Below are 25,478 nucleotides of genomic sequence, written 5' to 3'. Positions count from 1 at the left end.
CATCATCTCACAGCCCTTTGTAAATGCTCATTGAAGAGATCTTCCTTAGGGATGTTTTTTGAAATGACTATTGATTGTCAACTAGTTATCTGAGAAAATTAAGGCCACACCACCTTTCCTTACAAGTTTACCATAGCATTCCTTCCAAGCTGATACTAAGCCCGTAATCAAATCTGACACTTTATAATTTTGATAGGGAACCACCTCGAGAATAGAATCCCATACTAGGAGAGATCATTCCATTTGCCAACTGCTTGGTCTTTGGATTGCTCCACAAACCAATGACTATCTAAACCCATGGAATACTGTACTCGAAAAGCTTGGGCATCCATTTACCAACCAATGAAAGATTCTTCAGACCAGTATCTAGCTTTGCTTTTTAGAAGCTCAACGAGTTTTTTCTCAATATGTAGTGTAGCTTCCTTTAACACTACTCTTTCACCCGTAGGAAAGGCCTAAAAAGTTTTCCTATTTTCGCCTAACGATTTTTTTTGAAACACCAAATGGAAGCCAAGTATGTAGTAGTGGCAGATAACACATGCTTCAGAATTAGAAGTTGTGCATTCCAACCTAGGGGAAGCCCATTCCATGGCATCAGCTTTTGCTTAATCTTGTCTTTGAGCCCTTCAAACCTCTGATGTAGCGTTAGGCCTACACCTAACAGAGCACCTGGATACCTCAAAATTTCACCTCTCTTAACAATGCAAGTCACACTCCTTAACCCATCCCAATAGCTCATCCTGAGCCCTTTCTGAGAGTATAATTTTTTGCCCAACTGCAAACAAATCCTGAGGCAAGACAGAAGGCATTCACTGACTCAAGTAAGTGAGAAACATTTCAAATAGCTCCCGCAAGGCAAAAGGCGTTCACTAACTCAAATAAGTGAGAACACACTGTCTTTATCTTCTAGAGAGATTGCCATCATATCGTCGTCAAATAACTATATGTTAAGTTGATTACCCAATGACAATATTAGCCCTTGAATTCGACCCTGTTGTATCCCTTTTTTTATCACATTTACTAGCAGGACAGTAGCAAAGGCAAGCAATAGCGGGTCCAAGAGGCAACCTTGTCTCACTGAGCTTTTAAGGTCACACATCCCCACAATCCTGCCGTTAAGGCATAGGATTGCTGATGAATTCATAAACAACATAGACACGATATACACAAACTCATCCCTAAAACCAAGGCATTTCAGCATCTTTAGACTATAATCCCAATGAACTCTATCGCAGGATTTATCCAAATGAATACCAAAGAATATGCATCTCTGTCCCTATGAGCAAGCTAGATCCAGTGCAACATAAATGTTTTATATATTCTTGAAGATATCTTGGGAGTTAATGAGCCCTGTCTGCTCTCTGTCCATAAATCCCATGCATATGTGCCTAATTCTCATTGCTAATACTTTTGCAATAATATTATAAGAAGTGTTTAGCATTGAAATCAGATGCCAATCCCCAACTACAAGCCTTGCTTGTTTCTTGGGAAAGAGTTTCACAAGGCCGGCTTTGACATCCTCGGAAAGTGCCCCCCACTTCACTGCAGCATGAGCCATGTCAAACAGATCCCATTTTAGCAAGTCCCAAAAATGCATATAAAACTCAGCTATGAAGCCATCCGGGTCAAGGGATCGTTCCTTATCCATGCAGCATCCCAAAGCTCCTCAATGGAGAAGGATGTGCCAATAGCAAACCTTGACCCTCGAAAACTCTAGGTTCTAAATCTGATGCCATTAATCTTCAGCTATCTCACCAGGCCTCATCCCTGATGCCTTCTTGGCCAACAATGCTACTAAACTGAGTCAGAAAGGCCTCTACAGTATGCCAATATTCGGTGACCAAATTACCGTTACTGTCCTTCACTTTGTTAACAGTTTCTCTCATGTATTTTATTTGAACATCCTGCAATTCAAGTTGCTATATGTCATTCTTTGTCTCTGCCAATAGAGTAGCAACAAATGGATCCTTAGGGTATTCTTCTAATGCAGACCTCAATGATTTGCCAGCGTGTCTTAAATTACCCTCGAGTGATCTATTAGTTACACTCCATGCTCTTGCCTTCAACAGTACTACCTTAATAGCATCATTTTTTGCATGGGTCATCAACTCCCATTGTAGTTTCCCTCCAGGTTTTATGGACCATTTTGTAAAACTCCTTATCCTTCAGGAACTTGTTCTCAAATTTGAATGGGATGTGGTCAAACAAACAAGAAGACAAAACATAAATCGTGAACCTTGATCACGAACAAGACCCTTCAAGCAAAGTTGCCATTCTCTCAACCCATACGAGACATTCCTTGAAAATGAACGTGTCCAGGCTGAAAGAAGATCAAGGTTGATAGCTATGCTTTTTGTTTCTTTAATACGCCTCTGCATAAGACGGTACACTCTTCAGATTTCCCCTCAGAAAGCATGCACACTCACTCTCTCCGAGACAATGGTTCAATGGAGGAAGCTATAACATTGGCTGTTGCAGTCTCTCTAAGAGACATGGGGGTATTAGTGAATAAAAAATATGATATAGTGGGCACCTGCCTCAAGGAGTCGGAGTTTCTACTCCCTCGAAAATAAAATGCATATCTGCCTAGGCTCGGGGCTGTTTGCCCTTTTTGTATGGGCCAATTGTTGTAAGGGTCTTTTTTGCTTGGATCCCTTTTTTAATATAATTGGCTTTGTTTTATTTTATTATTTTAAAGAAGGCAACAACGAGGTTATTATGCATTTTCTTGTGGTGCTTGATATATTGAGAAGTTTACCACCAAAAAGTGATCTGTGCCTACATCAAGGGCAAGAAAAAGTCAACGTAAGTGAAGGTGTAAGGATACATAGTTGCATGGGAAGACCTCCTTGCAAAATGTTCCATTCATCCATGAGCTACTAGGTGTGCAACCCAAACATCCAAAGTTTAGTTGCAAATAAATGCTAGTGTGGGCACTCTTTGGCTAACCATCTAGGCGGTTTTCCACTTCTCATAATCCATCGAGTTTAGAGTAGTCTTTCATAGGGGATGGTTTCTTGTTGATCGTCGGAGAGTCTATATGTAAGACTGGTCTCACCCGTTCTTCTAAAGTGTCATACATCTCTCTCGAATACCTTAATACATCAAGTTAAGACTTTCTTTTGTATATGAGTCGCAATCTATGGAAATCCACCTTTATATAATACTGATTGAAAAGGTAGAATAGAATCGTCTTAACACACCCATGCTCCACAATGAGGTGCCGTGGGACCTAGGCAGAGGCATCCTATAGGTGCTAAAGCGGTTGCTCCGTTGATTGTTTTAACCTTTGTTTTGCCCTGAGCAGGATTTGAAAGAGGGCAGCATTCAAATAGGCACACGCCCTACTATTTGAGCTCACATTTAGGGACCCTTGGAGCGTGTGTTTTATGTTCCGCTAAATCATCTTAATCCCATGTTTATTAGTCCGTGTTTGGACTTAAAGTTGAGCATGAGGTGCTCATTGTTTGAAGTTGTTGGTGAGTGAGTAGTGCCCATGAATCCATTAACGCAGGTGAAGAATACTCAGAAGATCACAGCACGAGAAGCTGCAGCTGGTATTTCGGATGCAGGCTCCTGGCACGCTAAATATAAGGATTCCGCCTACATCTACGTTGGTGGCATCTCTTTTGACCTCACCGAAGGCGATCTCCTCGCTGTCTTTTCACAGTGAGTCTCCCTGGCTGCCATAGCGCCATTTCTATTCTTGTTTCTGCTGATTCTGCACTATTTGTGCCTCTCTTTTTCAACTTGCTGCTCGGTCGTTGCAATTTTTTCAAAGAAACGGTCTAATCGAAGAAGTTACGATTGTCTTGCAAGATATGGAGAAATTGTGGATGTCAACCTCGTTCGCGACAAAGCTACAGGAAAGTCGCGAGGGTTCGCTTTCCTTGCGTACGAAGACCAGCGCAGCACTGTCCTTGCAGTAGGCAAGTATAACAATGTGCTAAAGATGAAAGGAGCCGGTTTATTAGAATGCAGGCAAAATGAACACGGTCTTAGCCAGTTCTAGGGTATCTGCCAATTCTAATGGGGGCTGTCTGCTGCAGATAATTTGAATGGAGCCACTGTTATTGGTCGAATTCTAAAAGTCGATCATGTGGCAAATTACAAGAGGAAACAAGAGGAGGATGAGGAAGAGGAACAGCGGAAAAGAGAAGAGCGAGGTGTTTGCTATGCTTTTCAGCGTGGTGAGTGCAATAGGGGATCGGCTTGCAGGTTTTCTCATGATGAGAAGGTATATTTCCTCCTTTTTTATTGAAACTGAGGAAGCTTAAACAGTTTTCTACTCTATTTTATCCTCAGCACTGTTGACTTTAAGCCTTGTTACTTCGAGTTTCTACTTGGAACGGTAGACGGTGTAGACAAGCGTGTTCTAATTAACATGAGTGCACATACGAAGTTGAATGCTCCCAATTCTTTAAGTAAAGCTGAATTGTTTGGTTAACCCATTACGAAGAAGAGAAGACAAGTATATTAGTTCCAGCAAAATTGCTGATTTCATGGATCATCCTTACTTCTATACTTTCCGATCATTGCCATTATTGGTTACACCCTTTACTTGGCTGCCTCCTGCTTAGGGGTGCGAGTCATCTCCATGTCTCTCATTTAACTGTTGGAATAGGGTTGGTCACCTCCCCATATGTAAGTCTCCGTATGAGGAGAGCACAGGGGGGTGAACCATAGGATGACATGGCTGTCACATGGGCTGGACTTTGGTTGCCATGTGAGCAGCATGTCCACACCAACACAACAAAATCATTGGGATGCTACATGGTCAGCACGACCATGTGGGCAGCAGGTCCAAAGAGTTCCCTAGTAGTTGGGAGCCACCATGGTGGACAGCAGCTGAATGGATGTGCCACGTATCTGTCCTAGGTTGGCTGGAGCATGATTGCATAGGGGAAACAGTAGGGAATAGGTGCAATGCATCAGCAGGTGTTCGGAGGAATCCTGCAGGCTGTATACACTTGAAACACAGGCTGGAAGAAGCCTGACAGGAGGCAGAACAGCAGATCTGAAGATTTGCCTGTTTGGAGATGGCTTTGGGGCAGATCAGGCCTTAGAACAGGTTGGGTTAGGGGCTTCAAGGCCTGGGTGAGTGGCTGCCTGCCACGTGGCAAGATAGGGCCACCCCTACCTCTCAAGAAATGTGCCGCACCAGAGGGGATTTATAGACCTGCAGGTCGGTAGGCAGGAGGCTGTTTGAGTCGGCCCAAATCCCTCTACGAGGTGGGTTGACTTGGGGGCACCCAGCCCCTATAAAAGGAGGCCTTGGGGCCTCATTCATCTTCCACCAGAGCAGCAAGTTCCCCTGCAGATTGGAGCAGCAGATCAGCAAGAGTAGGGTCTACATCTGGAGGTCTACAGGAGGCTGAAGAGTTGTAGACAATTTACAAAGCTAGGAAGGGCTGCACACCTAGGCTGACATTTGGGACAGCAAGGTGTGGAGATAAGGCACACAGTGACTTAAGTCTACAGAAGCTTGGCAGGGAGCACGTGGGCTCAGGGATCTAGAAGTGCCAAGGAGACAGTAGAGTTTGTAGAGTTCTATTTCATCTACCGCATGCTCTATTTGGAGGTTCTTTGTTGTGTGAAATTTGCAGCAGACATGTCGAAGTCAGAAACCTCTTTTGCCATTGCTATTCCTTCCTCTTACTCTAGTCATGTTCACTCTTATACTATCCCCAACTTTGGAGAGTTTGGGAAGCTGGATGGGACTAATTATCCCATTTGGAAGATTAAGATCCGGAGTCAACTTGTGGCTCAGAAGTTATGGAAGCTCACAATAGGAAGGGATGCAAAACTGGAGGATGTTCTATCCAACAAGGGAAGGATTCTTGAGCCGGTGGACAGAGATGAACTCGAAGCATCGGAGGCCAGAGGCCCTGGCTTTAATCATAGGGATGACGGCGGACTTTGTGATCCCTCGTATCCAAATGGCAGAAACGTCAGTGGAAACGTGGGCCACTCTGAAGGGCTTTTATGAGATGAATAACATTGTCGTGTATTGACTCTACAATACCAGCTTTTCAATATGAGCATGGACGAGGGAGAGTCGGTGCATGGCCACTTGACGAAAGTCAAAGTAGTACGTATTGGTTGGTCAGAAGGTGGACTCTAGTCAGCTAGCACTGTTGACTCTTGGGATGCTACCACGTAGCTTCAAGGGATTCGTCACCACTCTGACAGTAGGAGAAGGGACCAAGCCCCTGACATTCGAAGAGCTTGGGCCCTTGGAGGCGGCCCGGGAGAGGTTGTACAACAAGGATGACAATAGAGCACTTCTGGCAAAGGACAAGCTCGGTAAGGGCGAGTCAAAGGACTCCAAAGACAAGGCCAACAGGACCACGGTTTGGTTGGATGCCGAACCTCTCTTTTCTATTGTGTCCTGAGGATGGAAATACCTCTTTTGTGTGTGCTATATCTCTCTTGGGGCGTTGTTATTTAGTAGCTTGCACACACACACATGTTTGTTTCATACAGACAAGTAAAGAAGTTTTGGATTTTGTAGTTAATCACTTCCGCATGAAATTCCTAGGACGCTCTCTTAGTCTTCAGCTGTAGAATACCCTCTTCCATGTAATTCTTGGGATGCTCTCTTAGTCTTCTATTGTAGAATATCCTCGGGCCTCTGTTTGGCTCATTTCTAAAATTAACGGAGTTTGTTGCTTCTCTATAGCTATTGCAAGAGACATGTTGTCTTTGTCTTTGCATTTGGGAAAGTGACACAAATTCTCTCTCTCTCTCTCTCTCTCTCTCTCTACACACACACACACACACACGTACGCATTGGATGTGTTCGTTATGAAGGTACATGTCACACTCTAAAGTGTTTACCTTCGATGTGTTGTGTCTACTCCTAAACTTTTTTGACTGAATAGAAACTATGGGATGGTACAAGTGGACAGTTAACAGTTGGAGGGGGTCAGAAGTCGAGCCCCTAAAACTTACCTCATAACAGAGTAAGCGTTTGTCCATTGAGATTTCATGTAAATTGGTCTTTTTTGATTTGTATGTTTAGTGCTTGCCTTAACAAAATAGCATTGAACACCAAAATTCTGTGCTTGAAAACGTACAATCACTTTTGTATGGAGATTAAACTCACCATCACCATAATTATGGCATGAAATTTACTGTTTTGAGGATTTGGATTGGTAAGAAGAGCTAATGATCGTTAGGGGTGGTGGTGATACAATACCTTCACAAAGATATGGTGGGAAGAGTGAAATTGCAAATACGCTTGTAACGTATGATACTGTGGTTGAATTCTAGAGCTGAGCAATTCCAAATGTTTGAAACACATGACGTTTGAAATTATTCATGCTTGAAAAAATCCTGAAGTCTCAATTTGGGCATTTTATTGATGTTTGTACCCGCATAAGACGGTGATTTAACAGTTAACAGTTGGAGGGGGTCAGAAGTCGAGCCCCTAAAACTTACCTCATAACAGAGTAAGCGTTTGTCCATTGAGATTTCATGTAAATTGGTCTTTTTTGATTTGTATGTTTAGTGCTTGCTTTAACAAAATAGCATTGAACACCAAAATTCTGCGCTTGAAAACGTACAATCACTTTTGTATGGAGATTAAACTCACCATCACCATAATTATGGCATGAAATTTACTGTTTTGAGGATTTGGATTGGTAAGAAGAGCTAATGATCGTTAGGGGTGGTGGTGATACAATAACTTCACAAAGATATGGTGGGAAGAGTGAAATTGCAAATACGCTTGTAACGTATGATACTGTGGTTGAATTCTAGAGCTGAGCAATTCCAAATGTTTGAAACACATGACGTTTGAAATTATTCATGCTTGAAAAAATCCTGAAGTCTCAATTTGGGCATTTTATTGATGTTTGTACCCGCATAAGACGGTGATTTATACCTACTGGTGAATCAGTTACACCCTTTGTTGGGCGTTGATGGTGTCAGTGGGGATATCATAGTAGCTAGTCCCTGCTTTGCATGATGGAGTTTATGGTTTTCAGCCTTATGAGTGACTATCATGAGATTGAAGTCGCACTATGTTGTGTTTTTAGAGGATGAGTTTGGGCATGTTTTTGGATTCATCTAGAGATATAGATATATAGCAATGGCTCTCGACCTGCAGGCTGCTCCATATGCATCCCAATCCCCCTTTTGGCTGTCCTGTGGAGTCCAAGTCGTATGGGCTGCTTGAGTCTCCATTCTCCTACTCCCTCGGCTCATGTAGGGTAGTCCATACGTTGATGCAGGCTGTAGCTTTCCGAGTTCTCTCTGTGGAAAAAATTCATTGCTAGGTAAATTGGAAAGAATTTGCGTTCTAAAACATTTTCACACCTGTCGACCCATCTGCAGGTGGACGAGCGCCTATACAATCAAAAAGGGCGCCTCAATATCAGGGCCTTCACACTCGTCCGCCCAAAATGACTTGGCATGCTCATGGACGGACAGGAGCAAAATTTCAGGCGGCCTCAATGTGCTGCCCATGAAGATGGCCACCAAATTTCACCAATTGTAGGGAGCGAACTTGGGTCCCTCAAGCTGCAAACTGACGGCTTTACCAAATGGCTTTGTGAAAAATCTTCGTCATTTATACAAACATCTTTAACTTGTGCATAGCGGGTGTCCGCTTTGTGTGAAGCCCATGGTGGACCTATGCGAGATAATCCTTCTCTCACAGCCGGATGACTGAATTTTCAGCCATGGGTGTCTGCGGATACATGTGAAACCGCCCTTAGTGTGTCAAAATATGTAGTTGAGCAGATTCTTTAGCAAAATTATGATGTAAAGCTTAGATCATGTTTCGAAACTTGATCTGGTTTTTCAAACTTTTCAAGCGTTTGGAACCTCCAAACATTTGATTGTAGATACTTTTGTAAGCTTCCAAATGAGGAGAGCATGGGGGAGTGACACCTATATAGAAATAGGGGACAAAGGGGACAGGGAAAAGGCTGCCACATGGGCAGCACATAGGCTGCCATGTTGGCAGCATACATACTTCATTCTTAGGTTTATTCAGGACCCACCCTAAGGGAAAACTTGTCACAAGGAGGAAAGCCATGGAGTTAACTATCTTGTAGGCCACAGATGGGCACTGCTATGGTGCATGAATGCATAGGCTTGCAGGAAGGCCCCAAGATGTGCAGAAGGGCTGCACCAAAGCTCAGCCAAAGTAGGCTTGTTAAGGGCCCTTATGTAGGCCAAGGAAGGGACTGGTCTGGTTAGCCACTTCACATTGTGGTCGGTCAGTAGACTGGCCCGTCGGCCAAGTTAAGGTTCAGTCAGCCTGAAAAGAGGGCACTACATTCTTATAAAAGGCCCCCATTTGGGGGAGAGGCACAATGTTATAGTTACCAGGGAACACCGTTGTCCCTTCTTGGAACGAGGGAGTGCCGCTCCAGAGAAGGCACACTCCTAGAACATCCAGAACGTCTGATAAAGGGGAACGTATGATAAAGGCACACTCCGGCCTTTTGGCAACATTTTTAGAACGCAAACCTTGGTCTAGAACGTTTTTTGAAAAAAATGGAAAAAAAGAGTTTTTTTTTTTTGGCTTGCAAATGTCGTCTTCTCATATATTAAGGATGCCATTTGGTTTACTTACTCAAAACATAGCTTATGAAATGTTCCAAAGCTTAGAACTCAAGAGTTCTCTATGAATTTTTGTGTATTTTTCAAAGTTTAAAGCTAAAACGGAAAGTTCAAAGCTGTAGAAAGTTATTGTTTTTCATATTCTAGTAAAATTTATGTCAAATGGTGTGGATTCTAGTATAGTTTTATGTGATAATGATGATGTGTCATATGATAGTGGTGTTCTTGTTCCCGTTCCCACTTTCCCCCTTGCCGAAACATTCCTGTTCCGACATTCGACGTTCCCAAAACGTTCTCTTTCCTTGGTAACTATGGGGCACATATCCATTCAGTCCAGCACTTGCAAGTTGTAGTTAGACACTCAGGAGTGCTCATCAGAGGCACTAGAGCAAGATGATCTAGGCAGTAGCAAGGTGTGGAGAATCCATCCATTGGACCAATTCTCGGATGTGCTTCCAGGTACAAGAGAAGGTGGAGCTAAGCATACTAGCAGGGTGCAAAAGGGCACTGGTAGATCTTCAGCCCTTAGCCATTGTGAAGAGATCAACCAGTGAGCAGATCGCATAGGGAGTGTTGGACTCCTCTTGTAGCCATTGAAGGCCTCATTGAGAGGTGTGGAGTGAGCAACTGAATAGGGCAATAGTTTGTGGCCTCAGTTCGATCATTAGTGGGCAGCACCCCGCTGTCAATGTAGTGTCTGCTGTAAGTGCTCCTTTTGTAATACATGTACGTGGATTGGGATTAAGGGAAGCTGGTTAACATGGGTCTAGAGGAATTGGGTAATAGCAAAGGGAGTTGGCTAATTTAAGTCAAGGACGCTTAATAAAGCAGGATACTCTTATATAAAGAGTGACCAAGTCTATTGTGGATTCATTTAGTGTTTACACACCACTAGATGGTCTAGGTTGGGATTAAGAGCGTGGATTTCTCCTGTCTACGTGGCGGATCACGAGATGCTGGATCCTTGAGAATCAGTTTTAGTGGTATTGGACGGCCTGAGCTATATGCATTGTCTTGTTGGAGTTTGATCTCTAGCCCATGTGCTCAGAGGTGGCTAGGAGATGAGTCGCCTGCTGATTGTCTTGTTGTATTACTGATTGCTGCTTTGAGCTCTGTTTAGGGTTAGATCCTAGAGTTGATTCTACTAGGGTTATGCACGTCATAGACTCAAGCCTTGAGTTCTTCATAGATTCTAGGTGATGTGACTACAAGGTGAATCAAAAAAGCAGAGCAAACCGTTTGCTTATGCAGATGCATTGTTCGAAGTTTAAGCCAAGTCAAAGCGTGCAGTGCAACTTTAGTTGATACGATTTCTTCTGTACATACTATAGTCCTAGGTCAAAGTCTTTGCTGCAAGGTTTGTAACTTTAATATAAAAGTTTTCAAGCCCAATGAACTTGTCCGTATGTGTGGAACGATCTTGCGTAGAACAATTCTTGATTGACTCTGGTAGTACTCACATTTACATGAATGCCAAACATGTGTGGCAAGTGGGAGTACCAATGCAGTCGATTACATGTAGAAGCAAGTTTGGGATCAGCATGCCATGTTGATTCCCTTTACCATACAAGATTACATGAAGAGTCTAGATTTTATGTTGATGAATTTAGATAGACTTGTAATTTGGGTAAAGAATGGTTGCATTACATATTGTTTAATTTGATTGGTAGAGTCATAGATTAACTTTTGTTAAAGGGGTATACCCTACGTATCACAAGGTGATTTTGATGTTCCATTCTGTACCCATGTAGGCTTATTGGAAGTTGTTTGTATGATTGCAAATTTCGAGTATGAAGTGTATTGTGCAATTTTGCAGTTGAAGTGGAGAAACATGTGCGAATCTTCTAAATCAGATGCATGGGAAGCACAAGCGCTTGCAAAGATTTATACAAAAATTGTGAATGTCTTTCAATTTGAGTTACCGCACGGTTTGCCACTAGTTAGGTTGGTGGATCTTCAAGTAGAATTAGTTCCAAGAGCTCAGCTTGTAAGCATAGCGTCGTATACCGTGAGTCACATGGAAAAAGATGAGTATTTGGTTGGTTGTCACAATACCTATGCATGGGATAGAAAAGTATATCCCCCTAGGTGCACCGGTGCAATTCAAGCACACGAAAGATGGAAGTTGGAGGATGTGTGTAACCTATAAAATTTGAATAAGGTTACAATCAAGAACCGATATCCCCTTCTTAGACGATGACTACTTGATTGATAGGTTGTAGGAAGCTGCACATTTTAGGAGATTGACCTTTGTATTGGCATATCACCAGATATGCATAGTTGAGCAAGACGTCTAAAAGACGGGATTCCGAACCAGATATGGCCATTATGAGTTCCTAGTACTTCTTTTGGACTCATGAATGCTCCTTTGACATTTCAACAAATAATGAATGATATCGTTTGAGATAAGCATGGGAAGTTTGTGGTCGTATTCTTAGACGATATTATGGTATATATGGGAAAAAACATATGGGAAAGTTTTTGAAAAATATTATGTCAAAGTTCTTTTCAAACTTCAATACACCTTGAATGATATCGTTTAAGATAAGCAGGGGAAGTTTGTGGTCGTATTCTTAGACGATATTATGGTATATATGGGAAAGTTTTTGAAAAACATTATGTAAAAGTTCTTTTCAAACTTCAATACACCTTGGAAAACTTCTCTTTTTGGGGATTTGAATCCAAATAAGCTCCATTATATACAACTTAGAACTTTGTTGGATCTTTGTTTCAAAGCAAAGAACTCTATCTAAATAAGGAAATCTTGATTTCTATTTTTACTTCTCCTTCTCTTGACAAGGTAGGCTTGAACTCAATTTTGAAGTCTCCTGGAGTAATGGATTCTCTCCCTCATTATGTGAGAAGAATGTGGAAGCATCTGGTAGTAGCTTGGAAGTATGTAGAAATTTTAGGACAAAAGGATTTCAACTATGGAGAGTTAGGTAAAAGGCTTTCAGAGCATTCAAAATCTTCTATCCTTAGAAACCTTGTTGTTGTAAAAGTAGGAGATTCCAAAGCTTTATTTGTGCTGATTTAGGACTTGTAGTTACATCTGATACTTCAATTTTGCTTTCTAGTAACTTAAGAGATCTTTTCATGAATGGCACAAAATTTTGATTGTACTCTTTTAAAGAGTCTTGCCTTTTAAAAGCTGTTGATAAGGGAATCTCAAAGTTTGCTTTGCAAATAGAAGAAAGTTTAGGAGTTCAAAATATGGAAAGGGAAGATTTTGAAGAAAGTTGCTTTGAAACTAGAAGTAGTCCCTTCGGTTCAATCTACCGTAGGATTAGAGGTTTATATATATGATAAACGTGAACAACCTGAATATAGTGGTTTACACATTATAAAAATGCCTTAGATTGACTCAAACATTTCTGATTTGGCAAAATATGGAGTCATTTCTTCCCAATTCCATAGATTTTCTCGCCTTTGTACAACTAAGGAGTCTTTTATCACTCAAAGTAGTAATTTGATCACTTTACTAATACCCAAGAGGTATAATCCAAGAAAATAATGAAAAAAGTATGCAGAATCTTAGATATGAAGTCTTGTATCTATGGTGTATCGGCCTTAGGCATGTTTAGAATGGTTGAACATAAGCTGAAAACAAAGAGTGAAGAGCTGAGAGAGAGAGAGAGCGAGATTTATTCCAGTTTTTTGGTGGGTTTTGTTTCTTGATTTGCTTGTTTATTTTTGCTTAGTCTCCTTCTTCCTTTCTTGTTTTCTCTCTTTTGTTTATTTGACGTATTTTAGTAAACAGCAGGTTTTTGAAGCGATTCTGTAAAAACCCAGTATAGCTGCTTATGCTTGGGCACTGATGATGACATAAGTGTTGCTTTGCTTGCTAAGTATGTCTTCCTTTTGTTTTAAAAAAAAAAATTGTTGCCTCTTTTTTCTTCTCTTTCGTTTTCTCTTTTATTTTCTGTGCAGATTTTTGGACTTTAGAACAACAAAATTCCTAAATTTGTACGATTGGATACATTCTAGTTATACAAAGGTATATATATAGTCGTACTCTTGACAAACATGTCCCCATTGTATTAGACATATTAAGACATGAGAAACTGTATGCGAAGGAGTCTAATTTGAATTCTTTCATAAAGAACTTCTATATCTTGGACACAAGATTTCTAGAGAGGACATGAGCATGGATCATGACATAATTCAGAAGCTTTAGATTGACCTATGTAAGGCAACTTAAAGCATTTCTAGGATGCATTGTCTTTCTTAAGAAGTCAACCGTTCCCTTTTTAAAGAAAAAGAGAACAGAGATTTCTATCAATGCTTGAAAAAAATAAACCATACAAATCAGTCATCCGTGAGGTGCTGATCGTGGAAGAAATGCTAGAAAAAAAGGGTTGTTTGTCAACTATTCTGTTTTCAGGAACCTAGCTTAGTGCCTAGGGAATTTCTGAAACAAGGGCCAACAACCAGGGTGGAGGGCTATACATCTAGCGAGTGCCTTGCTCGGTGAATACATAGAAGATACCTGCAGGCCAAGCCTTGGAGAAACGCGTCGGTCTCTCAGCAGCCATCCGAGTTTCTGATGTCCCATGCTTTTATATGGTGTGCAGGGTGTAGATAATGCCTGTTAGGTGGCAACTAGGGTGGCTGCAAGACCTGTCTCCCATCACAAAACTGCAGCAGTATTGATGTTGGACACCATCTCCCATAAGTTGTCCTTTGGTGATGGCATAGAGAATCGTAAGGAAGGAGGCGTCATGTCCGACCCGCTAACCTTTGATCCTGTAACCTGGAGAGGCCAGGTTGAGGGAGAAGGCTTGAACCCCTTGCATCAGCCACGCACTCATTCCCCAAGTGAAGTCTTGCTGCATCCTCTGTGTCTTGGCTATAATTTCCAGCCAAATCCTAGGTGTTGCAGGGCAGCTCCAAATACAATGCGGGATTCTCTCCATATCTCTATCCATGCATCGGTGGCATCTACTATCAACACGCATGTGCTCCAGCCAAGAACTAATGGGCAATCCTCTGTGTGCCACCATACAGAAGAATACAAAATCTTCTCAGTTCTGTGTCCTACAGCTTGGTCCGTAGGCGTGACCAAAATCTGGAGGTAACCTTCTGAGCTACTCGCTGCTCAACCTGATGCCACTCTCTCGAGAAAGTCCATGTTGCAGCCTCTTGCTGAAGGCGACAACCAATGCATGTTGTGTATGAGGAAGACGTCACCTCTAGAACCCTCTCTGGGTGCCCTACTCGTGAAGGCCAAAACAAATCCCACTGCACCTCACAAAAAGGGTGGCCCTCCCATAGCCAAAGACACCACTGCAATCCCTCCTCCTGTGCAGCGCATCATTGATGCAATGTGCTTTAGTTGGATATAAAAACAGCCTTCGTAAATGGGGATTTGCAGGAAAAAGTTTTTGTAACAGCCTATTGATTTTGTTGTGTAAAGAGTCCTCATTCATGTTGGCCTTGAATATATCAAATTCTATGATTGTACAGACAGAGTAAAATGATGCATAATGAGAATTGAAAGCGAGTGTGATTGCATGCAAACTGATCTTTCTTAAGAATGGTGTAAATTACGAAGATCTAGAGAGGATATGGGGAATTCTTATCCCTAACCCTATACATTGTAGGTTTCTATGGGGTCTGAAGTTGCGTTCGCTAGCTCAGGGGGATGCCTGCGAGGATTTACAGCTCGGTGGTGATGCACTTGCCTATACTGTGGGTGTCCCTATGTTTGTGCTCTAACCGTTGATAGTCTTGCAGGTAGCTTGAGGATAGAGATCAACATTGTACGGCTAAGGCTAACCTTGTAAGGGATGTGTGAGTGGGTCCTACAATGTGCCTCACCATTACATGATCCGCCTGGATAACCTGTTCAAATAGTTGCTTGTTCTTGGGCAAGAGTGAGATTGTAGCAGTGCTGGTAGCTGAAGATGCTGGCCCCCTAGCAAGACCAAAAGCCAAGTACAAAAATATCAGTCTCCCCTAGCAAGACCAAAATCCAAGTACAAAAATACTAGTCTCCTGGAGGCAAAAGATCCCTAGAGCCTTTGAAAAGGGTAAAAATTGCACTTGAGAGGTGGAAAGAGGGAGAAAAGAGAGGAGGAAAGAGGCGCAGAGGCAAGGAGAGGGGGCAGCAGATCGAGCAGCATGCAACATATGGTTTCTCTTTGAAAGCAAGCCCACCAAAGTGCATGAACATGATTGTTTCAAAGTATGAAAGGCTAAGAAGCTTTTGTCATGATGATCTTATTGGCAAGGCTTTGGTATGGGGGAAAATAGATAATCAAACTAAGTAGTGCTTGTATGAGATTGACAAGTGATATCTTTACACACAGTATGCATGCATGCATCTCACGGAGCACAATAATGAGCACAAGCAACATACAGAAAATGAAAGGACAAGAAAACTTGTTTATGTTTTTGAGGACCAAAATGTTCTATGAGACTAAATGACTTATGTGTGTGTGTGAGAGAGAGAGAGAGAGGGAGAGAGAGAGAAGCACGGGGGGTGGGATGTTCTGCTTTGTCTCTGCGGGAAGTTTTCTGTTTAGACAGATTAAATTGGTAGAAAATATATTCCTCTGTTTTAGTCGTTCTACATCTATCTTCTGCAGAGACATGCAAATACGGGCTGGGGAGCAAAAGACAATGAACCAAGGTGGGGTCATGATAAATACGAGGGCACTAATCTCCAACAGTCTAGAAAAAAAGATGACGATGGTAGCAAAAGAGATGCTGGGAGCAGGTTGAATGAGAGAGAAAGAAGGGAAATGAATGACAAGTCCAGGAATATCAGAACGGCAGACTTACACAATGGCGATGCCAGGAATGCCCATGAAAAACATCACAGTGGAATGCTGGATGAGGAAAAATGTTCTTATGCTAGAGAAAGAGATGATGATGAGAAGCCCTGGAAGCTGAAGTCAAGCCATGATAGATGGCATGCGGATAGAAGAAGTGACAATGTTGAGGATGTTCAAAAAAGTGATAAGATGAGGAAAAGATCCATCAGAACACACGACATTGATGATGAAGATCACAGAGGGTATGAAGGCCATCATAGGAGTAGTGGCGAGAAAAAAAGAGCCCGGGATGTGACAGATAGAAGAGATGACAAAAGGGAGCGACATGCTGAGAAAGAATCCAAGCCATCAAGAAGATGAATCTGCCGCTTGCAATCTGTTCAATGTTTAAGGTATATCGAGTGTGAGAGCTAGAACAATCTTTTAATTCAATTGCATGTTTATGAGCCAGAACAGTCTTGTAAGTGAACGTGATAGAAGAGAGCTTTGACGTGTAATGTAGAATCTTTTCATTGATTGGCTGCTAGGATGCACTTTGAACCTCTGGCTGATCTTACATGTATGTCTAAGAAAGCTGCCATCCTTGAAAATGTACGTGTTGCTTTGTTTGCTCTGTGGCTGCCTTGGAAATAGGTGCCCAAAGGTGTTGGGAAAGGGAAATTCAATCATGCAGTCACTGTTCCATGTGGAAGGGAAGAGGAGAGGGTATTAATCCTATGTTAACCAACTGGTTGCTTATTGCAGTCCACTTTTTAAAGAGGGGATCTTTTAAAATTAGAGGATCTTGGTTCCTGTGTTCCTGAATGTGAAAGAGTCTTTGAAGATTCTATCTAATGCAACACAGATTTCTGAACATTCCAGGATGATTTATCATAACATTAACGAGTGTTGTAATCAATTCCTGCATAGTGTTTGTCCTCTATTTACAAGAATCAGGGCTCCAAAGGGTGAGCTTCTAGATAGATGTAGTCCCTTTTGTTTTTTTTGGAAGGAGTAGATTCTATTAATGCTTGAAAAGACCATACAACCAGCTTCCAATAGGAGCTGTCCATGAAAACAAAGAAAAGAACTGGTTGCCAGCTACAAGAACAACCATCTGTTTCTGGATCTCATGGCTCATCGCCTATAGAGAGTCAGAAACAGGAGCTAGCAACCATGTTGGTGGTCTTTATGCCCAACGAATACCCTTCGTGAAAAGGGTGTAGAAAACTCTTGCTGGCCATGTCTGGCAGAAGCGCTCTCGCCTCTCGACAATCTCTCTTGAGCCTAGAGTACCGCGCTCCCAAATGGCACGCAATGTGAAGATAATATAATGCAAGATGGCTACTAGAGTAGCGGTTGGAGGGATTGACTGGCCCCCAGCACCTTGCTGCATTTGGCCACCCACATGTTCCAGGTAGTGATGCTAGAGACGGTCTCCCAAACACCATCCTCCGGGAGAGCTGGTGGGCGTGAACGGGTGGGCTGAACCGCGTCATGGATCTCAATTTGGGAAACTTGTCTGTGTATCTTGTAAGCCGGCGTGACAAGGTCGAACACAAAGGCGTGGCCTCCCTTTGTGAGCCAAGCCACCATCCCCCACGTGAAATCCCTGCTCATCCTCTACATGCTAGCAACAATCTTGAGGGCCGCCAACTAGATCCGTTGTGTAGTGAGGCAGCCCCAAAGATAGTGTGGGATGGTCTTCAAAACTCCATTCCCAGAACTAGTGCATTTGCCATCAATCCACATCTGCACTAGCCAGGGGTTGATGGGTAGACCTCCATGTGCTAACAGCCAAAAGCAAGAGATCTTCCGTGGGCGCAAACTCGTCCAGAGGCGATGACCTCTCTCGGGACATCTTGCTCTAGCCAGTGGTGCTCCCTCAAAGCGGACCATGTTGTTGCCTCCAGTTGTAGACGATGCTCGATGCGAGTGGTATATGAGGAGACCTCTATCCGGTCTGAGTGTCCTATGCGGGCGGGCCAAAATCACTCCCCTGGGTCCCATTGAATGTCACGTAAGGGTCTACCCTCCCAAATCCAAAGGTGCCACATTGCTGCCTCTAGGGTCGATAAGATGGAGGGATCGATGTACCAAGTCTTGCCCAAGCGACCCATAATCCCGACCCTTTGCCATTCCAGATCATCTAGGTCCACCTTTGTCTCCTCCTCCACCCGATAGAAACGAGACTGGGGGGGACCAAGAGACTCCTAGAAAAAGAGTATCCGCAACGGTACCTTTGTTCGCAAGAACTGGTACTTGATCCCTTGCATCCTAATACCTGCTTCTCGGAGGTAGGAGAGGGCTTGTTTGCGGGCTCTTATCTTTCTAGGAAGTTGTCTCCAGGTCCCCTATCCTACTGTGCCCATCCGATATGAGGTCGCTGCCCCAGCATGCGTCCCTCCAAGTCTCTAACATCTGGGTGCCTGGATGAGAGGTTGCCTCTCAAACTCCTCTCTGCAAGACGGCCTAGCCCGTATGAGTCCTCCAGCCAATCCCTGTCACACTTTGTAGAGACTCTGCATCAACGGAGAGCCCTTCCCTGTGAACGGAGCCTCGAAGAAGATCCACTTGTAGGACTGCTGCCACTGCCCCCAGTGCAAGGTGTGTTCCCAAGAAGCCTTTGCTGGAGTAGGAGCTTTAAGGGTTCCGCACTTGGAGTAAGGCATCTCACAACCAGCTTGCCCAAGAGGGCTTTGCTCTGCATATCTGGGTCAATAATGCTAAGTCCCCCCGTGTCTGTGGCAAGATCACTGTCTGCCAAGCCACCTTGGCTCTAGTGTTGCATGTGCCATCCGATCCCAACCAGAGGAAGTTTTGTACTACACATCGTAGCTGCCCCATGCAACCTTGATGAAAACACCAACACGAGGTGGTGTGTGGCTAGGAGTACCTGATTCACCACTAGTGCACGACCTACAAGCGAAAGTTTGGCAGAGCTCCAGTATAAGAGCTTTCGCTTGAGACACTCTAGGACCGGGTTGAATTGTTGTTGCCGAAATGTCCGCCTACTTGACAGCCCAGGTAATGCGTCGTCACTCTCGGCATCCAACGAAAGCCAAAATTAGCGGAAACATGCATATCTAGCCTCTGCTCAAGGAGTATGGGAGTGATCCTGAGTCAAAGATCTCCTGGCTGGCTAGTTTGAAAGGGGTGGAAATATGCTTCCAGAAGCCTTGAAAAAAGATTGGGGTTAGGCCATCCTCGCCACGGCATTTGTAGGCCTCCCACAACTCCTCACCTGTGAAAGGAGCCTCTAATTGTCTGTTAAGGCCATGCAAAACTACTAAGGGGACCTGCTCCATATCGCTTCTCTAGCCAGAATGGTGGTAGGCGATACCTCCTCTGATTGAAAAAGCTGACATAGAAGGCCGTAGTCAACTCAAGGATCTCTTGTGGGTCTGTGTGCATGTCCCTGTGGGTCTTGAAGCCGTTGAAGCTGTGGACCGTGGTTTGGTGGCTTGGAAGAACTGTTGGGTCATCCTATCTCCCTGCTTGACCCACCTGGCCCCAGAAGAATGGTATGAGAATCCCACAACTCCTCATCTGTGAAAGGAGCCTCTAACTGTCTGTTAAGGCCGTGCGAAACTACTAAGGGGACCTGCTCCATATCGCTTCTCTAGCCAGAATGGTGGTAGGCGATACCTCCTCTGATTGAAAAAGCTGACTATAGAAGGCCGTAGTCAACTCAAGGATCTCCTGTGGGTCTGTGTGCATGTTTCTGTGGGTCTTGAAGCCGTTGAAGCTGCGGACCGTGGTCTGGTGGCTTGGAAGAACTGTTGGGTCATCCTATCTCCCTGCTTGACCCATCTGGCCCCAGAAGAATGGTATGAGAACTCTGCTTTGCGAACCTCCAAATCGTATAGCTCTAAGCGTGCACACTCCAGGATCCCTGAGTCTCTCGATAGATGCAAGGTCTCTGCGAAGGGCTCTCTCGCTCCTAAAGAGCTGCTCTGTGTCTCTGAGGGCCTGACTCTAGAGCTCTCGATTGCTACGTTGAATCCTCTTAGCCACCCAAGTCGCCCATCCCTCCTCGGGTGTGCACTCGGGCTGTCTCCATTATTAAAGTCCCCTCCAACAATCCATGAGTCCACCTCTAGGAGGCAATCCGTGAGTTGTCACTAGAAAGTCTAGCATTGCTGTTTGCAAGCGGGTGCGTACATGCTGAAGACACCTATCTGAGCCTCTCCCACCTGAAGGCCCATCCACACTGCGAGGCGTGGAATGAGCTCGTGCTACACAAAAATGTCTGGGGCTACTGCCAGGGATGTTGAGTTGCAGGCCCCTTCGCTTCTGTCGACTGTTGGGAAACAAACCTCTGGGCCCCTCCTAGGGAGAAGACAGTGATGGCGTGTGATGTCTGTTGTGGAAAACATGTGCTCTTGAATCAAGAGAGTCAATTGGTCCACCTACTAGAGCTCGCTGCAGTTCTTATGGAGAATCAGATACTGCGGTTGACTGCGCGCATGGTCATGAAGGCCATGCACATTGCAGCTCACCATGGTCAAACTCATGGGGAGGGGCAGCAGTGAACAAGGCTTGCTTGTACGTGGGAGCCTGGTCTAAGAAACCTGACTTCAGTGACTTCGTCGGAGGTTTGGGGGGAGAGTAATTTGTGTCCGTGCGTCGATAGACCAGAGTTGCCACTGGCTCGATCCCTACCTTGCGTGCCCGGTACTACATGAAGGAGACATCTACGCCAAACAGGTCAGCGCACTGCTGAAGGGTCCAATAGTGAGGCTGTGAAAGTAACATCTCCGTTGGCATGCGGATCACTGCTATAGCCATACCTGACCTTGGCTTTGCTAGAGAGAAGCCAAGCTGGAAGTACGCAGAACCTCTATGAGCAAGCCAGAGGTCCATGCCTTGAGGGCCCATCCACTCATCCATCATTTGGTATATATGATGCTCCATTGAAGAGCTCTAGTGTCCACTTCTCCACCCTTGTGGAGGCAAAATGGAGGATCCGAACTGGGTGGGTGCACGATCTTACCGCACTGATGCCCCCTTTATGGGGCTGTAGGACCATAATGGTCAACTCTAAGGGCATGGGGTAAGAATCCGGAATCTCCAAATAGTTCCAAGGTCCCAACTGCTAGAACTCACGCGGCAACAACCTCCCAGCACGTATGCGAAGGCCCACGAACTCATAAACATGACCTCGCTCTCTGGAACTGTGGGAAGAGGAAGTTTAGTCTTGGCTACCTAGAGCATTGACCTACTGTTGACGAGAGGTCAATAGGGGAGCATTTGCCTTGCCCGTGATTGCGAAAGTAGGGTCAAGACGTTGCGCCTCATGAGGTGCTCGAGGAGGAAGAGGTTGTGGGATGGAGGAAAAGGGCGAGTAGTGAGGGTAATCACCGGGGATGGAGTAGGCCGAGGAAGCACGGGAGGGAAGGCACGGGAGGGGGAGAAGAAGGTTGTGTGGAGTCTACTAGTGTCCCCTAGGAAGGGTGTTGTCGTGGAGGCACCTGCGTCCTCTGAGGCTCCCTCTCAAAGCTCGGAGGGGGGTGGGCCCTTGAGGCTGTGGGCATTGGTGCTCTTGGAGTCTCTGGCACTGGCTTTGGCTACGGTGGGGGGTTCTACGGTGGACGATAAGTCTCTCCTCCAGAGGGGCCTGAGGGAAGTCCTGAGGTCAATGTCTCCCTCTTCGGATCACGTGATACCTGTGGGCCTCCAATTGATGATTGCCTAGCTGTCTGTGCTCGCCTCTTACGGTTGGCATGGTGTCATTGATTCTTTTCGGCCCACTTGCTCTTTTTCTTTTTCCCCACCTTAGTCCATCTACCCTCCGAATGTTCTACACAAGGGGTTTGCGGCTCTGGCTGCTGTCTCTGAGACTCGTGCTGCGTCTACCTAGGTGGCCTCCGAGTCCCCTCCCCTCTCATGTCGGTATGCTGTACCTGTGTCTCCTAGGGAGAGGGATGATTCTGATGCTGGCCTCGTGTGCAATCTTGAGCTAAGTGCATCATCTGTCTACATCTCAAACGTTGGCGTGGTAAGCCTGAAACCTCCAGTCACCGGTGATGAAGAGTACCCCCCTCCAAAGTCACCAGGAGAATCACATTTGGAAGGGTATCCGGGCTCTCTATCACAAGTTTGAGTTGAGGAACCGCATCATTTGTCACCACTGCCGCCTCCTTCTCTACTGGGTACTCGAAAACTATGCCAAACGCTCGTCCAATGGAAGAAAGGATGGACTTGTATTCCCTCGGAAGTCCGGAGAAGCGAAGCGTCACTGGGAAGCGAAGAACATGGTGAGTTCGAGTCCATGTCCATCGTGAAGCCATGATACCAAGGGATGAGGTAAACCAAATGGGGTCTCTCCTCCTGGGACCCCATTTGGTTTACCTCATCCCTTGGTATCATGACTTCACTGACAGGGTGGAATAGGTAGGAGCCTGTGAGGGCACCAAATGGGGTCTCTCCTCTTGGATTCCGTTCATGCACTGCCAGGGCTTGGACGGAGAGGCTAGAATAGGGGGGAGGTGGAAAAAACACCTTTATTCTTGAAGATTGCACGATGGAGAAGCAGTTCGCAGGTACGACTCTCAGGATGACGTAGTCCCTTTTGTAATAACAAGCCGTCTCAATGAGAGACTTTTGTACATTTTCAAGCTGAATCCTCTTGATCCTACGAGGTAATGCCACTTTGGACTCTATGGTGCGTGTCTCCGAAATCTGCATGTGAGACACACTTAATTGTTTTTTATTTGTGAGATCTATAGCAAGAAGCAGTGCCGAGATACGAAACATGCAATTACGACATCAAAAAATCTCATTGTTGGACAAGTGGGTAGGATAATCTATCTAAATAGCATGTAGACAATAAAAAAAGTGATGGAGAAGGTGGGATTGCAAAGACTCTATTATTACGATCTTTACATAAGAGTCCAGAGCCCCCAATAATGAACTCCTGTGAAAAAAAGCTCAAATCCCTTGCCTTTGTGGATGGATTCCAAATAAACAAAAATGCTTTCCATGAGAGACACACACACACATGCACGTGCATGTGCGCTCAGGAAGTATGAAAGTCATAATCGCATCAAAAGAAAGCTTGATCAATGTCACTAATTGCAAGCAATCATGTACAGATTGCTCTTGTGAATGCCTAAAGAATGTAGATTTTCATCCCCAAAATGAGCATGACTCAGATGTAGTCAAAAGGTGTTTGCTTGCAGACATCTTATTGAAGTAGACGGCCTCCATGGAAGCTCTTTTGTCAGACCATGTCATTATGTCATCATGCCAAGATGATTGCTTCTCTTGCTAGTCAAAGTGAGGCAATTTTTGGTCTCTTTTCACAATCAAAGAGAGGATCACTCTTGTTGGATATAGATTTTTAATCGTATGCACACACTCATGTAATAATTTGAGCAATTTTATTCATGTACTTGTGAAATAACAACGATGATCAAAGGCAAAGAAACCTGGACTGTTAGAGGAACCAAAAAGATTTTATATTGATGGAAAGAGTCTAACCTAATATGTCGTACCTCGTAGGCAATACATCAAAATGCTAGATGAACATTAAAGACCCTACGTGACAAACTTGGCAGTGGAGCAGCTGCTCAGATTTACATCATGACCAAAAGTGGTAGCAACTTTACATAACTCTCATGAAAATGAATATTAGGATCATCTAGACCTCTCGGTCCTAAAAAGGAGGTGCAACATGTCGCCTTTTCAGTGTATAGGAGTTGTGCTTGTAACTGCCACCACCAAGCTGTGAACCAGGCTGCCACATGCAGTCCATGCAAAAGCTCCCACCTCCAAAATGTCCATGAAGCCAATAAGATTGAGCTCATGCACTCCACATGGAGTCCATGCAAAAGCTCCCACCTCCAAAATGTCCATGAAGCCAATAAGATTGATCTCATGCACTCCACAAGCCAAAGCCATGTTGATGAGCCAAAGGAGCTTCTCCAAAGTGCATGGTGCAATCAAAGTGCAAGGGTCTTTGACCCCTTACAACGAAAGTCTTTACCACACGTAATGTCAAAGCATTAAAAGACCTCAACGGGTCACATAGCCAATAATCCCCCCATGAGCTAAGGAGAGAACGCAGTACGATCGTCTATTAGAAGACACCCACACAGAGCTATGCTAAGCTAAAACTCAGTGAAAGAGACCAAAAAAAGGTTACCACCCACACAAGGCACGGTAGCAGGTCACCACCCACATAGGGCATGACAACAAAATCAGATTACCATAATTTGACAAAATAATGTTGATTAGGATGAACTTAAAAACCCTAGTTGTCCTTAATCATCGGATCATCCTTTGCAACAATAAGTCCCTCATCTCTTTGTAGGTGGAGCATCATCAACTTAACATGCCCTCTTTTAATGCTGCATATTGAATGCCTTTTTATAGCAATATTTATCATCATGACCTTCATTACACAATAAGAACATTTTGGAAACTTCCTGTCCTTATCATTGGCTTTCTTTCTAATACCCTTCTTCTCTCTATTGCTGGATGCATAAGCTGGATCTCTAATGTGGAAGCTTATGTATTTCCTCGCTCAATAATAGTGAAACCAGATCAATGAACTTGAGGTCATTAGAACCCACCCGAAGTACTTGTACCAATTTGGGATATTTGTGGAAAATCGCTAAGAGTAGTGCCTTTGTGCCTTCCTTGTTTACTTTAGACCCTAGAGAATTCAATTGTTTTACCACATATTTTTAAGCTCGTACCAAGGGTCTCGGAATCACCCATATTGAAAACTAAAAAGCTCATGTTTTAGAAATGATTTTGAATGCCTCATCTTAGTTCCAAAGAGTGTTTCCAGTTGTTTGCCACATTCTTTGACATCGATATGATGAAAGTAATCTTGGCCCAGAGCTTTACCTAAGATTCCAATAGGTTTTTCATTGCATTACTTCCATAATAATACTCATTCTCCTTTAGCTTCTTTTCTATGCTTGACACAATGCTCCATAGGCCCTTCTGCATGAGATGCAGATGAATCAAGAGCTGCCATGCAATGAAGTTTCTACGATCAAACTTGAATAAAGAACTCTCTGTCTCTTTCCTCCAAGACTACCTCACAGCTTTGCTGTCAATCACCCGGACGCTTCTCAAATGATCCTTACGTAAAAACTTTCAGACAATCCTCACAAACCCTCTTGTCAT

General features: G+C 44.1%; 1 protein-coding gene across 1 annotated transcript; it reads left to right on the top strand.

Annotated features, from left to right (window-relative positions):
* The first annotated feature begins 3,378 nt into the window (after positions 1-3,378).
* On the top strand, positions 3,379-17,112 carry LOC147901822 (RNA recognition motif (RRM)-containing protein). The gene is made up of 4 exons (XM_087374908.1): positions 3,379-3,669; positions 3,820-3,929; positions 4,050-4,237; positions 16,167-17,112. Exons 1-4 carry the CDS (start codon positions 3,497-3,499, stop codon positions 16,713-16,715), a joined length of 1,020 nt encoding a protein of 339 aa, XP_087231034.1. The 5' UTR covers positions 3,379-3,496; the 3' UTR covers positions 16,716-17,112.
* The last annotated feature ends 8,366 nt before the right edge of the window (positions 17,113-25,478 follow it).

The sequence above is a fragment of the Dipteris shenzhenensis genome, chromosome 5 (assembly GCF_047967505.1).
Source record: "Dipteris shenzhenensis isolate YYH24624 ecotype China chromosome 5, Dip_SZ_1.0, whole genome shotgun sequence".
Classification (NCBI taxonomy): Eukaryota; Viridiplantae; Streptophyta; class Polypodiopsida; order Gleicheniales; family Dipteridaceae; genus Dipteris; species Dipteris shenzhenensis.
Note: the sequence above shows the minus strand (reverse complement) of the source record. Positions and strands in the feature narration are given on the sequence as shown.

Coding starts and splice junctions, on each gene's coding strand:
- LOC147901822 (XM_087374908.1), top strand. CDS start 3,497: ATGAATCCATTAACGCAGGTGAAGAATACTCAGAAGATCACAGCACGA. Junction 3,670..3,819: donor CTCCTCGCTGTCTTTTCACA/GTGAGTCTCCCT, acceptor TTGTCTTGCAAG/ATATGGAGAAATTGTGGATG. Junction 3,930..4,049: donor CAGCACTGTCCTTGCAGTAG/GCAAGTATAACA, acceptor TGTCTGCTGCAG/ATAATTTGAATGGAGCCACT.